Source organism: Talpa occidentalis, unplaced genomic scaffold, assembly GCF_014898055.3.
Source record: "Talpa occidentalis isolate TD23 unplaced genomic scaffold, MPIMG_talOcc4v2.1 talOcc4.17, whole genome shotgun sequence".
NCBI classification, from domain to species: Eukaryota; Metazoa; Chordata; class Mammalia; order Eulipotyphla; family Talpidae; genus Talpa; species Talpa occidentalis.
Window position 1 is genome coordinate 55,356,837 of NW_023601754.1, and position 15,692 is coordinate 55,372,528.

A 15,692-nucleotide genomic window follows, 5' to 3' on the forward strand; every position below is an offset into this window, starting at 1 on the left:
GAGCCTTGTGACTCCCTCGGATTGCAGTGAACACCAGGGTACAGAAATAATGTAAACAAAAGTGTTTCCAGTCACGTTATTTATACTGTAAGGCTCCCAGGACACAGCGCCCAGACCCTCCATCGTCAGCCCGAGGTCTCTGGAGACATAGGAGAGTTAGGATTGACTGGGGCCCCAGGGGCCACGGCTGGTTCTGCCTGGGTCTGACTTCTGGGGGGCCTGCCCCTGTTCTTTGGGCATCTCTTCAGTTTGTCTCCTCCATCTTTGGCTGCCTGGCTCCCCACCGGCATCGCTCCCTGTGGCCCTCACCCCTTTCCTGTTACTAGCAGGAAACCCCACCAACCAGAAGCCCGGCTGAGTCCCTCAGATGGAGCCAGCTGGCCCAGGGCAGACTCCTTAGGTGTTAGAAGAGTCAGAAACAAGGCTACAGAGTAATTTGTCAGCCATCTAGACTGTCCTCTCTCTTAGGCCTCTGAAGTATTTGCTTATTATTCTGTCCCAATTATGGCAACTGTCCTAGGCTTCTTGATTCAACCAGGAGAAGAGCAGGCGCTGGCCCAGCTGTGCTGCTAGTGCCTCAGCAAGGACCCAGAGCCTCACAGGTGCGCCCCCACCCCAGGCTCACCCGAGAGCCACTGCTGGACAAACTCTCCATCTCCAGAGGGAGCTGGTCCATGGAAGGCCTGTTATCAGGAGACAAGGCAGCTCTGGGTAGCCCCAGAGCGGAAGGCGAGAACAGAGAGCACAGTGCATCCTCAGGCAGGACCCGAGGAAGGTCTTAGATTAAATATCTGGGGGGTCGGAAGGAGGGGTCACCGGGCAGCAGCCCAGGGCCCAGGCCCAGAGGAGGGCGAAGCGTCCTGGATAAATAGAAGCGCACGGGGAGGGAGGAGCCAGCTCGTCCTCTCTTAAAAATAGTTGCCATCGGCACCAAAAATATATTAATATCTGTACATTTGTCATCTTAAAAAAAAGGAAATAAAACCTCCTTGGCACCTTAGAGTTGATTATTTAAAATGAGGTGATATGTGGAAAGGCCCGTGTATGCGGCTTGCACACACATCACAGGTGTGTGTGTGAGAAGCCCCGCAGGCCTGAGCACCGGGAACACTGCTGGGGCCTCGCCAGCTCCCCCGCGGCTGTTTGCTGCGGGTGCCCTTCGCCGTGCTCCAGAGACAGAGGCCACAGAGTCACCTTCAAGCACCTCCTCTGGGAAGGAGTCTGTCTCCTCGGGCTTGCTGCTTCAAACCCAAGGCAGCCGTGGCCTCGGCCCCGCCTCGTGCTTCTACACCTCTGCCCGGTCAGACCCGCCTCGGCCGTGAGACACCCACGCAAACACAAGTACAGGTCAGTTGGGGCCTGCGCCAGCCTGTGTGCGGGGCTCCAGTCCGGACCCCCGTTGTCCAGCCAGAGGCCGCAGGAGGGCGCGCAGCCAGGCGGCGGGGAGGCGAGCCCGGCCCTCTGGGGCCTGCCCAGCCAGCCGGCTGCTCAGAGGTGGTGGCCGCCCTGCAGCAGGGAGGTGACAGTGTTCTGCAGGGCCACAGCCACCTTCTTGGAGGCCTTGCGCAGCAGCGGGCTGTCAGGGTGGTGCTCCTTCAGGTGTAGGACGTGGCCCTCCTGGCTCTCAGACGTGCAGCCACACTCCTCACACACGTACAGCTTGGCGCGCCGCTCCTTGTACGCGTACTTCTGCTGCACGCCGTGGATCTTCTTGAGGTGGGACTCCAGTGAGCAGCGCTGCGTGAAGGCCTTGTCGCACAGGCTGCACTTGTAGGGCCGCACGCCTGCGGGGAGGAGGGCGGGTCAGGGCCTGAGGGAGCGGCTGCCACTTCCCGCCCACTCACAGGCCAGGCCCCCCACTGGCTGTGGAGGCCCGTCCAGCCACCGCGCCACCCAAAAAGGCAAGAACCTGACACCGAGGAGGACATCGGCTCGGGGTACCCAGATGCCCGCCAAGGCCACCCAGGACGCCTCTGGGTGCTCTTACCGGTGTGGGTGCGCACGTGTCTCTTCAGGTCGAAGGTGTCGTTGAAGCCCTTCCCGCAGTAGGTGCACAGGTGCCTCTTGACGTCGTTGTGACACTTCATGTGGCGATTGAGCATGCGCTGGTAGGTGAAGGCCTTTTGGCAGATGTGGCAGCTGAAGACATCTCCGCTGGGACTGTCCCCCAGGGTTACCTGCGGGCAAGACCGGCGTTTGTGACAGACAGCTGGCAGTTGGCAGGTTGGGAAGGGACGAGGGCCACCCCACAGCCCCCAAAGAAAGAAGAGCCTGCCCCCCAGGGCTGACACCTCTGCGCCCTTTGCTCCCAGAGGAGCAAAGGTACTGGCAGTGCGGGGGCCTCCTGGCAGGTTCCTGAGTCACCTCTCAAGGTGGCCACTGGGCCCTTCTTCACTACTTGGGATGGGCAGCTCCTGCCCTACACAGCTGGCTGATTCATCCCGGCAACCATTTTGGAGAAATTTCTTTCCGTTAGCCCACTTTGCCTCTGTCCCTTTGGCTCTCCACAGTCCTGCCGGGGCAGTAGGTGCACAGGTGCACTGGAGCCCTCGGGGCCGGCCGGGCCCTTGCTTTGACCGGGTCAGGCTCCACAGGGTCTGGCTGGAGCCCCTTTCCGCCATGATCACCCTCTTCCTTATAATACTGTTCCTTGTAAAAATATACATATAATTATGGAAAATCTGCAATTACGCAGACGTGGAGACAGGCACGAGTCCGGGGCTTGTCACTCCAGAGGAGTCTCATCTCATCTTTCCCTCCCTACCTCCGTTCTGGAGTATGTTAAGCGAGTCCTGGACACCCCTGGCCCCCAGAAGACGTGGCCCCAGAGCTCTGCCTCCCTTTCCGACCGGAGTTTGCTTATACTGCAGCAGCTGCGTGGCTGACACCTCCCCCGAGTCCCCTGGGCACCGGGAGTGCCCGTCACACCACCTGCCTGGCTCTGCACTGCTCGGGCACCAGGCACAGGCCCCTTGCTGCTATTCAGGGCCCCCCGCCCCTCTGCTGCCCCTGTCTGCGCTCTCGGGGTACCCGCCTGCCCATGGGTCCCTGGTAGGAGGTGGCACCTAGGGGATGGGCTGTCTTTCTGGCAGAGAGGTTGTTCCCCTCTTGTTACCCTACACCCTGGCCTCCACAGGAGGGGAGGAAAGAACGGGCATTCTATTGCCAGTGTCTCCATCTTTGGGCATCCAGGTGGGCACAGGGAGTGTCCTGCCACCACATCACTGCTGGCGGTGCTGCAGCCCCGGAGCTCTCCGGAAGGCCATGCCGCCTGTCTGTGCTCTGCTCTCAGCAGGGCAGCTCCCTGGCCCGCTGCCCCCCCTTCCTGCTCTGGCTGCGAGCGCAGCGGGCGGCTTGCCGGAAACAAGGCCCTGAAGGCCACGGGGCAGGAGGGAGCACTGGTGGGCCGGTGACCACCAAGCACCAAGGGGACCACAGGGCAGCACAGGTGGGGACCCGGGGAGGGTGGCTCAGGCTCCCTGCCTCTCCCAGGGCTTCTGTGTAAGGAGGGGAACCCCGGAAGCCAGAAAGGGAACGAAGCCACCCCGGAATGAACTCATGGTTTCCTCCTAATACCTGACATTATACTTCAGACCCACTTGTCTTTCTGTCTGCCCTCACCCTGCACCCCAGCAGCGCGCACTTCGCTGCAGAAACCCTGATCCAGGGCCAAGGCACCTCTGCCGAGGTCCCCCGTGGCCTGCCCGGGTCTGCACATGCACCCCAGTCCCCAGAGACGGCGCAGGCCCAGTACCTTCATCTTGGGGCGCAGGGAACTCTGTTCTCTGCCAGCCGCGTCTGCCAAGCGGCCCATGTCTTCAGAGGGCAGCTGGGCCACCACGCAGGGCCCCGGGGCCACGCTGTAGCTTGAGTCTCGAAGGCTCATGTCCAAGGCCAGGGAGCAAGAAGGGGGTTCGGCCACCGATGGCTCTGGCTCCCGGTAGGGCTGTGGTGGGCAGAAGCCCAGGCTGACTGGAGAGAGAGGGGACAGCCAGGTGAGGACTGGGCAGAGAGAAAAGGATTCTCTTGGGTTTCAAAAAGGTTCCCTGAAATGAGCTGCTGGAGCCAGAGTCTCCGTCCCTCCCCTTGCAGGCATGAGGCGGGGCAGGGCTCCCCGTCCACTACACGCCACGCCTCCTTCCTGCTCCATTAAGGTAATTACAGGTGACGCCAGCCAAGCGCCACGGCCCCTAGGCCTGCCGCTGAGTCACTGGTGTCTTAGCGGAACTGGGAGGACAGCGCCTGCCCTGCCAATTATCCCTGCACAGTGCCTGCCTGCCCCACCTGGGCCTGTCCCTCTGGATTCCAGGCCTCGTCCACACTCCTGGGGGGGCCCTGGGCCCAGGGACTCATCCTTGTCCCAGAAGGGACCCTGGTGGTCTGGGCTACTGCGGGTCTCCTGCTTCCAGGTAGATGGAGCGGCTGGCCTCGGGGGGCTGGGGGGGCCCTAACGCCCTCCTCCTCCAGGCCAGCTGCCCCTGTGCTTGTGGACCATCAGGACTCCACAGTCCCCACTCCTGCTGGTCCAGCCTGGCCAGGTGGGGTGGAGCAGGGAGGAGGTCAGGGAGCAGCAGGTGGATGCGGCCTAACAGTCTCCTGGGCGGCGGGCGGCCTGCCCGGTGGTTACGCAACTCTCCCACAGCAAGGACCGCTGGCTGGCTGGCTGGCTGTGAGAGCTGGGCTCCTGGCCTCCACGCTGCACCCCGATACCTGGCAACCCTTTTGATGCAACAGCTCCCCAAGGCAGACACCTCACACTAAATGGGGCCAGAGAGGCTTGGCCCCAGCCTGACGAGAGAGAAGAAGGCAGAGCTCTGTGACACGGAGACCTGTCCCGGAGCCAGCGGAGCGCAGTGGACAAGCAACGTCTCCATTAAGTCAGTGTTTTGCTTCCCAAGGGCCAAGCTCTGGCGGGCCAAACCTCTCCAGAAGGGACAATTTCCAGGCTCTAGAAGGCAAAATCCAGAGGGGCCTAGGAAGGAAAGGATGGTGTGGTCCAGGGAGAGGGTCTTGGGGTTGAGTTAGGGGCTCGGAACCACGACTAAGGCCTCTGCGTCCCCGCCGGGGCTGGAGAGGCCAAGAGTGGAGGGACCCCGGGAGGGACCACCGAGGGGCAGGAGGGTCGCTGCCTGGACTATTCCAGAACGGTGGAAAGGTCGCAGGGAAGGCAGAGGCAGTGCTGATTGGAGGAAGGTGAATGTGAAAGAACGAAGTTTCGGGAGAGGCCCCAGTGCTCGCCCCCTCAAAACACAACAAAGGTCTGACAGGAGAAGAATGTGCCCGCCCAGAACCCGTTCTGCGGGCACTGGCGTCCGTCTGTCCGGGGACTTTAATGAGCCACCTCATTCCGAGAGTTGATTCACCGGTGCCCGGCCCTGGCCTGGCCTCTGAGCTGGCGGGCGCCTCGCTCCCAGCCTGGACGGCTGGACCGCAGGCCTGAGCTGTGGCCCCTCTCGCTGCCCTGCAGGGCCAGGTCTGCCCTCGGGCGGATGGGGGCGTGTCAGGGTGCAGGCGCGTCTGATGCCAGTTCACAGCCACCGGAGAACTTGGCCAAGAACTCAAAGCTGAATGACGACTCCCATTTCTCAATCCAGGTAGACAAAGGAACCTCTACCTTCCGCCGCCTTTTAGTACCGGATGGATGTGGATAACATGCGCCCCAAAGCTAGAACCAGGCCGCCCTGCCTGCCCCTGGCCGCACACCTGCACTGGGGCAGTGAGAGCAGGTGAGGGCTCACTGGTCTGCGCCCCCCAGCTCCACTAGAGGGGTATTAGCGACTTGGTTTCCCAGGAGTCAGGCCAGCTGGGGAGGGGACCTGCTCTTGGTCCCAAAGAGACCAGGGGATGCTGGGTGGAGGGCAGGGAGGGGGCCTCTGCCCCTGAGCAGGCAGTCGGGGGCAGAAGAGGCTGCCAGAATGGGGGTGTTCGCTCATCCCACCCACCCCGCCAAACCTGTCTCCCTCCACCCCTGTGAGCGTGCCCGTGTGGCCACACGCATGGGCGGTGCTCCCCGCGTGCCGCTCCTGTCCCTGGGTGTCACCAGTGGCAGGAAGCCAGAAGCAGAACTGGTCGGGGCCCTGACATGCTGCTCTGTCCCCTAATTAAAGGTTTCCGGCAAGGCGGTGGCCACTGTGGCTGCTCACCGCCCGCCCACGACTGTGTAGTGTGGCAAGGCCAAGCAGCCTGGCCCTCTCCCTGTTCCCGGGGCTCCCTTCGGTCGGGCCCCCCTGTCTCCACCTGGATGATGTGGAGGGCACAGGGCCAGAGCAGGGAAATGGACACGGAGGGGCCTCCTGCTCCCTTAGCTCAGCAAGTCCCCCCTCGGGTTGAAGCTGCTTCCCCGCTATTGGACTGAGTGCCAGACCCCACCCGAGCTAGGCCTCAGGCCAGGGCCGGGCTCTCTGGGGAGAGCAGGTGAAGCAATGCCGGACACCCGCCCCTGGGTGCCCTGCCAACCACACGGTGCCTGGGCTGGTCTGGAAGGAGCGAGGGGTTCACTCAGCTCTGAATGGGGGCATCCGGTGTCGGCACAGTCCAGTTTGGTGTTAGGTGCTCTGGTCAGGAGTCAGGGTCCATCCGGCCCAGCAGTAGCCTCGCAATGCCAGCCTGGCAGAGCGGGCGGCCCTGGAGATGCAAAGGGGTGTCTCCTGCCTTTTGTCTCCCTCTGCGAGCTGTCAAGAGCAGTATCTCCCTCCTTCCCCAGCCACTGTCCACACCGTGTCCAAATGAAGGTAAAACTGGGCCTCGGCCCTCACACCCAGGTGGACGGCCCTCACCAGCCAGGAACTGCATTTCCATTCTCTCCACCTCCTGTCCCACGGGGATGGGCACACCTGGGGGCTCCATGCGGCCCTCGTGGCCAGCCAGCTCCCCCAGCCGCCTGGCCGCACTCCGCTCCACGCCTGGGCCCAGCGGACTCGCTTGCACCCGCTCCCTCTCTGGGATCAACAGTCTGGCAGGGGCCTGCCCCGTCACCCAAGCTTGTGACATCGTGGGTGCTTGGGTGAGGTGCCCACAGGACAGTCGGAGCCCCCGTAGGCCCCTGCCCGGCCCGGCCTGCTGTGGCGTCCCCATCGCTGAGTGGCCCTCTCCGCTCCCCGGCCCACAGGCAGCGCCTTCCCAGCCAGCTCTTCCCAGGAGAGGCAAGAACAAGATCTTCGAGGCCGTATCGTTCCTGCCTCCACGTGTCCTCCGGGGCCCAAAGCTGCCTTTGCGGACCTTTCTAATCCAGCCTGGAAAGGGAGCTGCTGGCTTCCCACACTGGCAGAGCCAGGCTGGGGAAACGCCAGTCTCCCACACGGCAGCCAGGGCCCCCCGGGCCAGGTGTGTTGGGCAGACGGGCTGGGGGGCTGGAGCCGCCAAGTGGTCCCAGCGCACCCCCTCTCTCGTTTCCCAATGGTCACTAGAGACAATTCTCTACCTGTCCCCGGGGGCTGACCCTCTGGAGCCACTCTGGGCCTTGGGAGATGCCACTCAACAAGGGGCCCGGGGGCCAGGCTTCCCCGCTGTGCTGCCTGCGTCCCGCAGTCCTGGACTGGACTTCAGCGCCCGGGCACAGGTGTCTGGGCTCATCCTCAAGAATCCCGCCTGCTCCCAGCACGCCGGTCAATATTGACACAGAAAAGGAGGAACGCCGGGGAGAGGGCAGGGCCGGCACCTCTAGAATTTGCCTCGGCCAGAGAGGCTGGAGAGGTGGTCAGACTGGGGTCCTGCTGTCCGAGTGGCCAGGTTGGGGCCCCAGGCCTCCTTCCAGGTGCCCTCCAGTGCTGTGAGGGTCTCCGAGGGCCCTGTGGGGGAGGTCAGAGCTCAAATGCTTCCCTGTCCCCCGCCTTCCCGGCCCCTCCCAGCGGAACGGGTCCATGCAAAGCTGGTCTGTACGTGCTGACTCTGTGAAGTGGGGTACAGGAAACGTGCCCAGTCGGCTCCTGGGGTCACGGTCGGCTGGGGATGGAATGGCCCAGCCAGGGGACAGGCCACCACAACCCCCCCCCCCAGCCATCTGAGGCACCCGAGCATGGCCAGAGAACATTCCCTTTCTCATTTCCAAAAGCTGTGGGAAAACAGCCAGTGGGCCACATGGCTTTAGAGGCAACATTAAGTTCCTTGACTTCTACCCTTTACTTGACCCTACAGGGCTCTCCCTCACCAGAGCGAAGAGGGCGAATTCTCACCAGCGCCCTGGAGGGGAGGCCCCGGCCAACATCCAGGGGCCGCCCAGCAGGCTCCCCTCACCTGGACAGCGGCAGGGACAGACCGCCCAGAAGCCCTCCTCTGCCCTGGTGGGACAGCGCCTGGGGCCAGGGTCTCGCCAACACCCCCACTGTGGCCGCCAGAGCCCCGATGGGGAAAGTCACCGGGACGCCAGGAAGTCAATGGTTTGAACAAACGGAGTTTCTTTGTCCTTTGTAAAAGTCAACACATGATCTGTTCCTGATTGGGATGTGAAATAAAACTAAAAATAACAGCGCACCGAGTCTCTCGCAAGGCTCGGCTCACCTTTAACACAGTCCAAGTGCAGGTTATCAGATCCCAAGGAGCAGCTGAGCAGCAAGTCAAACACAGCGAGGGAGGAGGCAGGCGGGGAAGGGGGCTAGGCCCCCGCCTGTCTGGGAACTTGGGAGCCAGGGACTGCAGTCCTGGCCCACGCCCTAACCACCCCAGGTGAGGAGGCAACTCGCCTCCCTATTTGTATCAGTTTCCCCGCCGGGGTTATCTGGGACTTCTGGCACACTCCCTTGTTTTGAGGAGGCTGTAAAAGCAGGGCCGGGCACTTGAGATAAGGTGAAGCTGTGAGACACAGTCGGACAGCGCCATCAGATTCTGGCCCTGGCGCCACGCAGACCGCCCCGCTACACCCACTGCCTTCAGCAACGAATTCAGGAGGGAAACTGAGGCAAGAGCCCTCCCAGGGCCCCTCACTGCCCTCATTTCACCACTTTCCTACAGGGCCTGGGGCGGGGCGGGGAGCCTTCCGATCAAGGGTCAAAGTCAGTTGGTTAATTACCACCTCTCCCCCTTTGGAGGCGCTGGGCTGGGTGTTCGGTGTGTCCAGCACCCCACCCCCCAAGGCTGGGGAGGGGGGTTCGCAAGGAAAGTCGGCAATTTCCGGAGCAAAGATTTTGCTGGGGCTGTGGGAGCTGGGGGAGGACGCACGGCCCTATTCTCAGGTCACACAGAAGATGCCCCAAGAGGAGGAAACAACTCGGGTTACTCATTCACGCTGATACCAACGCTGTCAAGGCGTCTTCCGAAAACAAGTGGGGCGGGCGCTTCCCGGGGCTGGTCCCGGGCTGTGGGGTGGACTCCTCGATCCACTGTCCACTCGGTTGTGTCAGTGCAACAAGGAAGGCGCCGAGTTTCCAGAAGAGGCGAGACCTGATCGCATCTTTGTCTTTGGCGCAAGCGGGGCGCAGCCCGGCGCTTCCCTCCGTTCCCCACGCACCCGGGCCCGGGAGCCCCCCGGGCGACGCTGGCGGGGACTCTCCAGCCCCCGCCGTCCGGCGCGGGGGGCCGGGTGACGCGGCCGACACCGGGTCCTCTCATATTCTGCACAAATCCCGCGCGGAACTGCAGCTCGCTCCCTGCCCCCCCGCTGGCACCGCTCCAGGGCCCTCCTCCCGCCTCATAAAAGTCCTAACTTTCGGGATTTACGACGCCGGAGCGGAGGGTCGCGGGAGCGGTGACACACCCCGCTGCCTCCCCTGCGCCCCGAGGCGGGCCGGTGGCGGGGAGGGGGCGCGGCGCGCCCGCGGACGGCCGGGGACCCGCTCGGCTCCCCACCTGTCGGTCCCGCCCCCGCGCGGCGCCTCCCCCCGCCCGGCCCCGTCGCCCCTGGCTCCGGGGTCCGCCGGCCGCGGCCGCTTAGACGCCCGAGGCCGGCGCCCTCCCCGCGCCCGCGGCGCGCTCCTCCCGGGCGCCTCGCACGCCGCAGCGGTGCCGGCGCCGCCAGCCCTCGGGGCCCCGGGCTGCGGGGGTCGGCCGCGGGCGGCGCCTCACCTGGCACGTAGATCTCGCCGCGCTCCTCGTCGGGCAGCTCGCTCCAGTTGCGCTTGCACGTGGCCACGCACGGCTTCTTCACCAGAAACGCGCGGGGCATCTTCGAGGCTGCGGCGGCCCGCGCGGGGCGCTTCCGAGGGCCGGGGCCGGGGCACCTCCCGGGCGAGCGGGGGGCGGGGGGCCGGGCCGGGAAGACTCGCCGAGGCGCCCGCGTCCCGCGGGAGCCGGTGCCCGGGTGGCCGGCGCGTCCCCGGCCGGGTCGCTCGCAGCCAGGTGCGCGGCGGCGGCAGGCGGGGCCGAGCGTCTCGGGCCGGGCGGGTCCCCGCGGCGCTCGCGAGTGCTCAAGTGCGGGCCGGGCGGCCGGGTTCGCGCTTTATTGGCTCGCGGCGCGGGCGGGGGGGGGCGGCGGCTCATTAGCGCGCGGCGGCCCGGGAGCCACGGCGCATGCGCCGGGAAATAACGGTGACGACCCGCCTCGGCGCTACCTGTCGAACCGGTTTCCACTCCGCTGCGGGTGAGGCGGCCTCGCGGCCGGGCGCGGTGCCCGGGCGGGGGCGGGGGCGGCTCCGGGCGCCCGGCTCCTGCTGCCCTGCCGGTCCGCCCGCCGCCCGCGGGGACCTCCCGGCCCGAGCGCAGAGTTGGCCGCCGGAGTTTCGGCGGAGCGCGGGGCGGGGGCAACGTTACTTGCACCGGCGCCCGCGCGCTCTGCGGGTGATGAAATGAAACTCACTCAACCGGGTCGGCCCGGCCCGGCCCGGCCCGGCGCGCCCCGGGCGCCTGGGGAGGCGCGAAGCCGTCGGGCGGGAACGGGCGGCCCGACCGCACTGGCTGAGCCGGGCCTCGGCCCGGGCGGCCCTGGAACCCGGAGGCCTGGCCGAGGGACTCGCCGGGCGCCTGCGGGGTGCAGGGGCGCCGGGCGGGAAGGCGGGGCGCGCGCCGCTGGTCCCTGAAACAAAGCGGGGAGCGGCTGGCTTGGCGCCCCGCGGAGAGCGCCCCTGAGAGCCTGCTCCCCGGCCCGGGAAGCAGGGAAGACCTCGTGGAGAAAGGGGCGGTTAAGCTGCCCTGAGCCCACAGAGACCCTGAGTGTCCAAGCACCGTCCTCATGGGCTCCCCCGCCACGCTCTCCCCCTGGGCCTGCAGCGAAGCCGCGCTGAGGACCCTGAAGCAGTCAGGCCCAACCCGCCGCGCCTGGCGACAGCCGCTGCAGAGGGCTCGCTCGCGGCCGTTCCTCCCCCAAGCCCGCCCTAGGGGTTCAGCCTGGGAACCTCCCCCCACCGTCCTGTCATGCTCCCCTGCTCCAGGGCCGGCGGGAGGGAGGCCCCACCTGGCTCAGGAGCAGGGACTTCTTGGAGACTCCAGGAGCTACGGGTCTGTGGCACTGGCCGTTAGCAAAGGCTGGGCTTCGCTTGCTGCTGCCCTGGGAAGGGCCGGGTGGGACTGGGTGGGACTCTCTGTCTTTAGCCCCGCCGTCCCTTGCCCCCATAGGAAATCAGCGACACTGCAGGTCAGTGCCAGCCGCAGGCCGCTCTCCATATTAAGGCTGGAACGGAGGAGGAGGAAGTGTGTCTGATAAATGGATTGACAGGTCAAAAGTCAGAAGTCGGGAGCAGCGTGCGCCAGGCAAGCCTGCAGACCTCTAGTCAAAGAGGAGAGCTTTTTGGGGGGAGGGTCCAAAGCCTTCTGACCTCTATGTACCCCCAAGGACTTCTTTGGGGTCCACCTGCATGGGTGGGGAGAGTGTGGGCTTCCGGGACACATGAGCCCGTGAGTTTGCCCAAGGGGCTTTCCTTGCCAGCCTGCTTCCTTGTCTGTCACCCCAGAATCTTATCACCCCTATTCTGGGGTGACTGTCAGGGGATGTGAGCCTTCCCTCTGCTTTACCCTTTTCAGCCCCCCACTCTGCCTCCTTTCCGGCATCTGACACTAAGTGCGCACCTGCCACGTGCATATCTTTGAACAAACTCTGGAAATAACATTGCCTGGGTGGTCTGACTGGCGGGGAGCCTTTGCCTGTGCCAGACCCAGGAACGCAGGACATACCCTGTCAGAACCTGCTGGCCAGTCCCCGGCGCAGAGACGGCCTTTCTCACGGGGGTAGTGACGCAAAAGTCTTCACTTGGGCAAAGACAGCCCGGAGTGTGGACCCAGGCGCGGGAGGGCCCCTCCTCATCCTCCCGCCGAGTCTCGCTGCGTCTCCAGCACCCACAGTCTCCCTCCACGCGGGGGCCCAGCGGGTACGGGAGGCGAACGAGGATGGTCACTCATTGTACAGTGACCCTCAGAGTGGGGGGCCGCGGGGTGTGTGCTTGGCTGAGTGTGCCTTTCCAGCGCAGAGACCCCACGTGGCCACATCTGTCCATTTTCCAGAAAACCCAGAAACCCACATCTGTATGTGAAGTCTGCCAATTTTTAAGTGCCGACTCGATGTGTTTTTAAGACATGGGGTGAGACAAAATAACTTTCAGATCTGACCCCCGCGCCCCCCGGGTGTGGCCTGGGGCTCGTGGGCAGCGCTGGAGCCAGACAGCACCTGAGAACTTGGGGAAACACTGGACTCGACTTCAAGCTCCATGAGGGCAGACACGTTCTTTTCCGCCCAGCCGGTGCCAGTGAGACATCATAACTCAGCCTTTCCCTAATTCAGTCACCAAATATTTGTTTTCAGGCACCTGCCATCTGCTCAGCCTGGGAGGCTGTGGGACGCAGGACAAGCACAGAAATAAGGAAGTGAGCAGGGCCGCGCCAGAGTTGACGCCGCCGGCGGAGTGACAGGTTTGGGCTGGGATCTGAGCTGAGCTGGAGGCAGGAGCCGCTGAGCAAAGCAGGAGCTGCTGGCGCGGAGGCCGCGGTGGGGGTGAGCTGAGTGTGTGAGGGAAGGGAGGGCCTGGGGACTGAGGCTGAGGGCAGGCTGGTTAGGCAGTGGGGCTCAATGTGGTGGGAAGTGGGTTGCCCCCCCCCCAGGGGGAGGGTGGCATGTGTGAGGGAGGGGGCGGGAGGGTGCAGGAGGAGCCGGGGAGGAGGAAGCCACTGCCATGGTCTGAGCGGGAGGGGAGGGGGGCCTGGCTCCCTTCTTGAGCAGCCGAGGAGTTGGATGGAGAAGGTTTGAATCAGGTCCAGTGCTCAGAGAAGGCTCCCGGGAGGGGCGGGCTGGGGTGTCCGAGGGGAGGCAGCAGGGGGTATGAGACCTGTGCTGAGGGGAGGAGCAGAGAAGAGCCCTGGGCCAGGCGTTGGGTCCCCCAGACTCAGCCCCCTCCTCCTCAGGGCTCCGTTTGCGCATCTGTAAGGAGGCTCCAGGTCGGGCCTGCTGCTCGCAGCAGTCAGGCGCATGGCAGTTAGCCTCTGCCCAGAAGCTGGCAGCTCCTGAAAATGGACTCAGCCATCAAGCAGGCTGGTGGTGCTGGTCGCCGGGACTGCTGGGCACACAGTCGCCTTCCAGTCACCCTGGACAACTCAAAGGGCTGTGGGTGACACAGACTCCTCCGCCCGTGGCTGGGTCCCTGCCCACCGGCTTCCCAACCCTCGGTGGGCACTGCCATGCAGGTGAAGGGCTCTAGAGGCAGAGTAGGCGGGCAGGGGTCACTGAGGGAGGAGGCCGATGAGCCAAGTGAGCCTGCCCGCGACGGCCGCGTGTCTGGCCTGCCAGACTCTCTCGTCCATTCTCCCAGGTGTGGGTGCCTTCCCCATCTTGCACACCGGAAGCACCAGCCTCCCCAGTACTTAGGGCCACAGCCTGGCGCCACTCATTTCCTTCCCCCTCACCCCACAATCCACCCACCAGCAAGTCCCATCTGCTCCCAGGTCACCAGGAATCCACCCACATCTCCATCTCCACAGTTACCACCTGGTCAAATCTCACCTGGACCAGGTGACTGGCCACCCACCTGTGACCAGCCTCCTGTGTCCCCCATTTGTCCCCCGAGCCAGTCGTCACCCCCCCGGACACACCTCCAGGGACCCCACCAACTGGAATAAAGTCCCGGAGGCCTGCGGTGCTGCAGCGACTCTCCTCCCAGCCCCTGCCTCTACCTCCCACTTGCTCTCTGCACATAGAGCAGGCCGCAGCCTCCGCCCAGCTCCGGCCTCCCTTCTGCTGCTTCTGCGGGAGCGCTCTGGTCACTCCAGCCCCGCCACCGTCCCCTCCTCGGAGAGGCTTCTGAATGCCCTAGTGGCCCGCCAGCCACGCTGTCCCACCCGTGCTATTTGTTCTGCAGCATCTTTTACTCTGTGAAATTGGGATTTGTCTTCTTGGCTGGTTGTCGGTCCCCAAATGTGAGTTCTGCACATGAGGCCCCATCTGGATATCACTTTTGGCAGTTTATTTAGGTACAACTCATATATCTTAAAATACACCTTGAAAGTATCCGATTCAGTGTTTTCTAGTATCTTCACAGGGATGTACCCATATCACCGCTGTCCTCCAGAACACTCTCTTCACCCCAGAAACCTCATACCCACTAGTAGTCACTTCCCATTCCTGAAACCCCAGGGCCGGGCACCCATTTGCTACAGACTCTCCTATTGGCCGCTGTGTTTTGAGCATCCTGCAGCCCGAGGCCCAGAGCTGTGGGGACGAGTCAGTCATGCCCCCCCTTTACAGAGGAGGCAGCAGGCTTGGGACCCCTCAGGAAAATGACTTTCGCTTTTGTAAGCCTTGTGTCTGGCGTCTCCCAGGTGGGCTGACTGCCCCCAGCCGGTAGAGAAGGGGTGAAGTGTGGGATGGAGTGTGGAGCTCCCTGCCAGCCCCCTGGCTGCAGCCGGGCCTGGGCCCGCACCTCGGCAAGGCTGCTTGGAGAGCGCCCACTGCCTGCAGGTGCGGGAACGCTTGGGCCCAAGCCCTCAGTGCTGTGGGGTCAAGCTCAGCTCTCGCCAGGCCTGGGCCAGGACCAGCAGCAGCCACACTCCCACGGGGAGCAGGCATCTGGGCCCGTCCCAGGTCCGGGACACCAAGGGGACGGCAGCAGCGGGGACGGGAGGAAGGTCTCGGAGGCAGCAAGGGCCGTTTGCTGAGTCCGGTCTGCTTCGTAGGAGCTTGGGTGCCCTCTCACCTGTGATGGGTGCCCGTGCTCGGGGACCTGCAGGTGGCAGTGAGCCTCACTGAGTCCATGCAGATGGTTCACCGGGAACCATTCATGGGTTCCCTCCTTCCAGCCCCGGGGCTCCAAGGAGCCAAGACCCAGAAGGCTGGCGGCTGCCAGAGGCCAAGCTGGGGCCAGAGGCAGCGTCGGATTTCCTGACCTGACTTTGAAGCCTGTCTCCTCAACTGTAAAAGGGATTTAATAATCCGTCCTACCTCCCCTGGAATGGCGAGGGCTGGATATGCAGTTATCAGCACCCTCTGGGCCTCAGACAGGGAAACCAGACAGGCTCCTGGTTACCCCCAGTGGCCTTCCCTCCCAGAGCTGCTCTCATCCTGGCCTCTTTCATCTTGAGTCTAATTAGCCAGGCTGCCCCACCCCACAGCCTCTCGGGCGGGAGCCATCACTCCCGTTTTATAGATGGGGAAACTGAGGCACCTAGAGGGAAGTGGTTTGGGGCTGCCGCCTGTGAGTCAACTGTGGAGCCAGGGCCAGGGCAGCTGGGACTTGGCTTTCCTGTTGGACTTGTCCCTGGAGTGGATCCTTGTCTCTGGCACCCAGGGCACCCCAGGCACCCAGATAGCCTCTCCTCCGGCTCCCCCCACCACTACCACCCATGTG

At 64.2% G+C, this 15,692-nt stretch overlaps 2 protein-coding genes across 4 annotated transcripts in view; one reads left to right on the plus strand and one right to left on the minus strand.

Moving 5' to 3' along the window:
* Window positions 1–8,461, plus strand: part of LOC119249969 (uncharacterized) — a 34,721-nt gene extending 26,260 nt beyond the window's left edge. Inside the window, exons 5-7 of the mRNA XM_054697551.1 lie at window positions 5,595–5,726; window positions 7,109–7,323; window positions 8,134–8,461. The gene's annotated coding sequence lies outside the window, so the exon portion shown is untranslated. The remainder of the gene's footprint in view (window positions 1–5,594; window positions 5,727–7,108; window positions 7,324–8,133) is intronic.
* On the minus strand, window positions 1,447–10,096 carry OVOL1 (ovo like transcriptional repressor 1). 3 transcript variants are annotated; one of them, XM_037517559.2, is made up of 4 exons: window positions 9,997–10,096; window positions 3,755–3,972; window positions 1,988–2,177; window positions 1,447–1,784 (listed from the first exon to the last, which is right to left on the minus strand). In XM_037517559.2, the coding sequence occupies exons 1-4, from the start codon at window positions 10,094–10,096 to the stop codon at window positions 1,489–1,491; spliced, it is 804 nt and encodes a 267-aa protein (XP_037373456.1). In that variant the 3' UTR covers window positions 1,447–1,488. The 3 variants fall into 3 exon arrangements, with proteins under 3 accessions (XP_037373456.1, XP_054553441.1, XP_054553440.1); XM_054697466.1 differs by lacking the exon at window positions 9,997–10,096 and adding an exon at window positions 9,639–9,644; XM_054697465.1 differs by lacking the exon at window positions 9,997–10,096 and adding an exon at window positions 8,497–8,587.
* Window positions 10,097–15,692: the final 5,596 nt, after the last annotated feature.

What these genes read in the sequence shown, in the direction of transcription:
- OVOL1 (XM_037517559.2), bottom strand. Translation starts at nt 10,096, where the DNA reads ATGCCCCGCGCGTTTCTGGTGAAGAAGCCGTGCGTGGCCACGTGCAAG. An exon ending in CGGCGAGATCTACGTGCCAG is followed by an intron (nt 3,973 to 9,996) that starts GTGAGGCGCCGC and finishes CTCTCTCTCCAG; the next exon opens with TCAGCCTGGGCTTCTGCCCA. An exon ending in CCCTGCGCCCCAAGATGAAG is followed by an intron (nt 2,178 to 3,754) that starts GTACTGGGCCTG and finishes TCTTGCCCGCAG; the next exon opens with GTAACCCTGGGGGACAGTCC.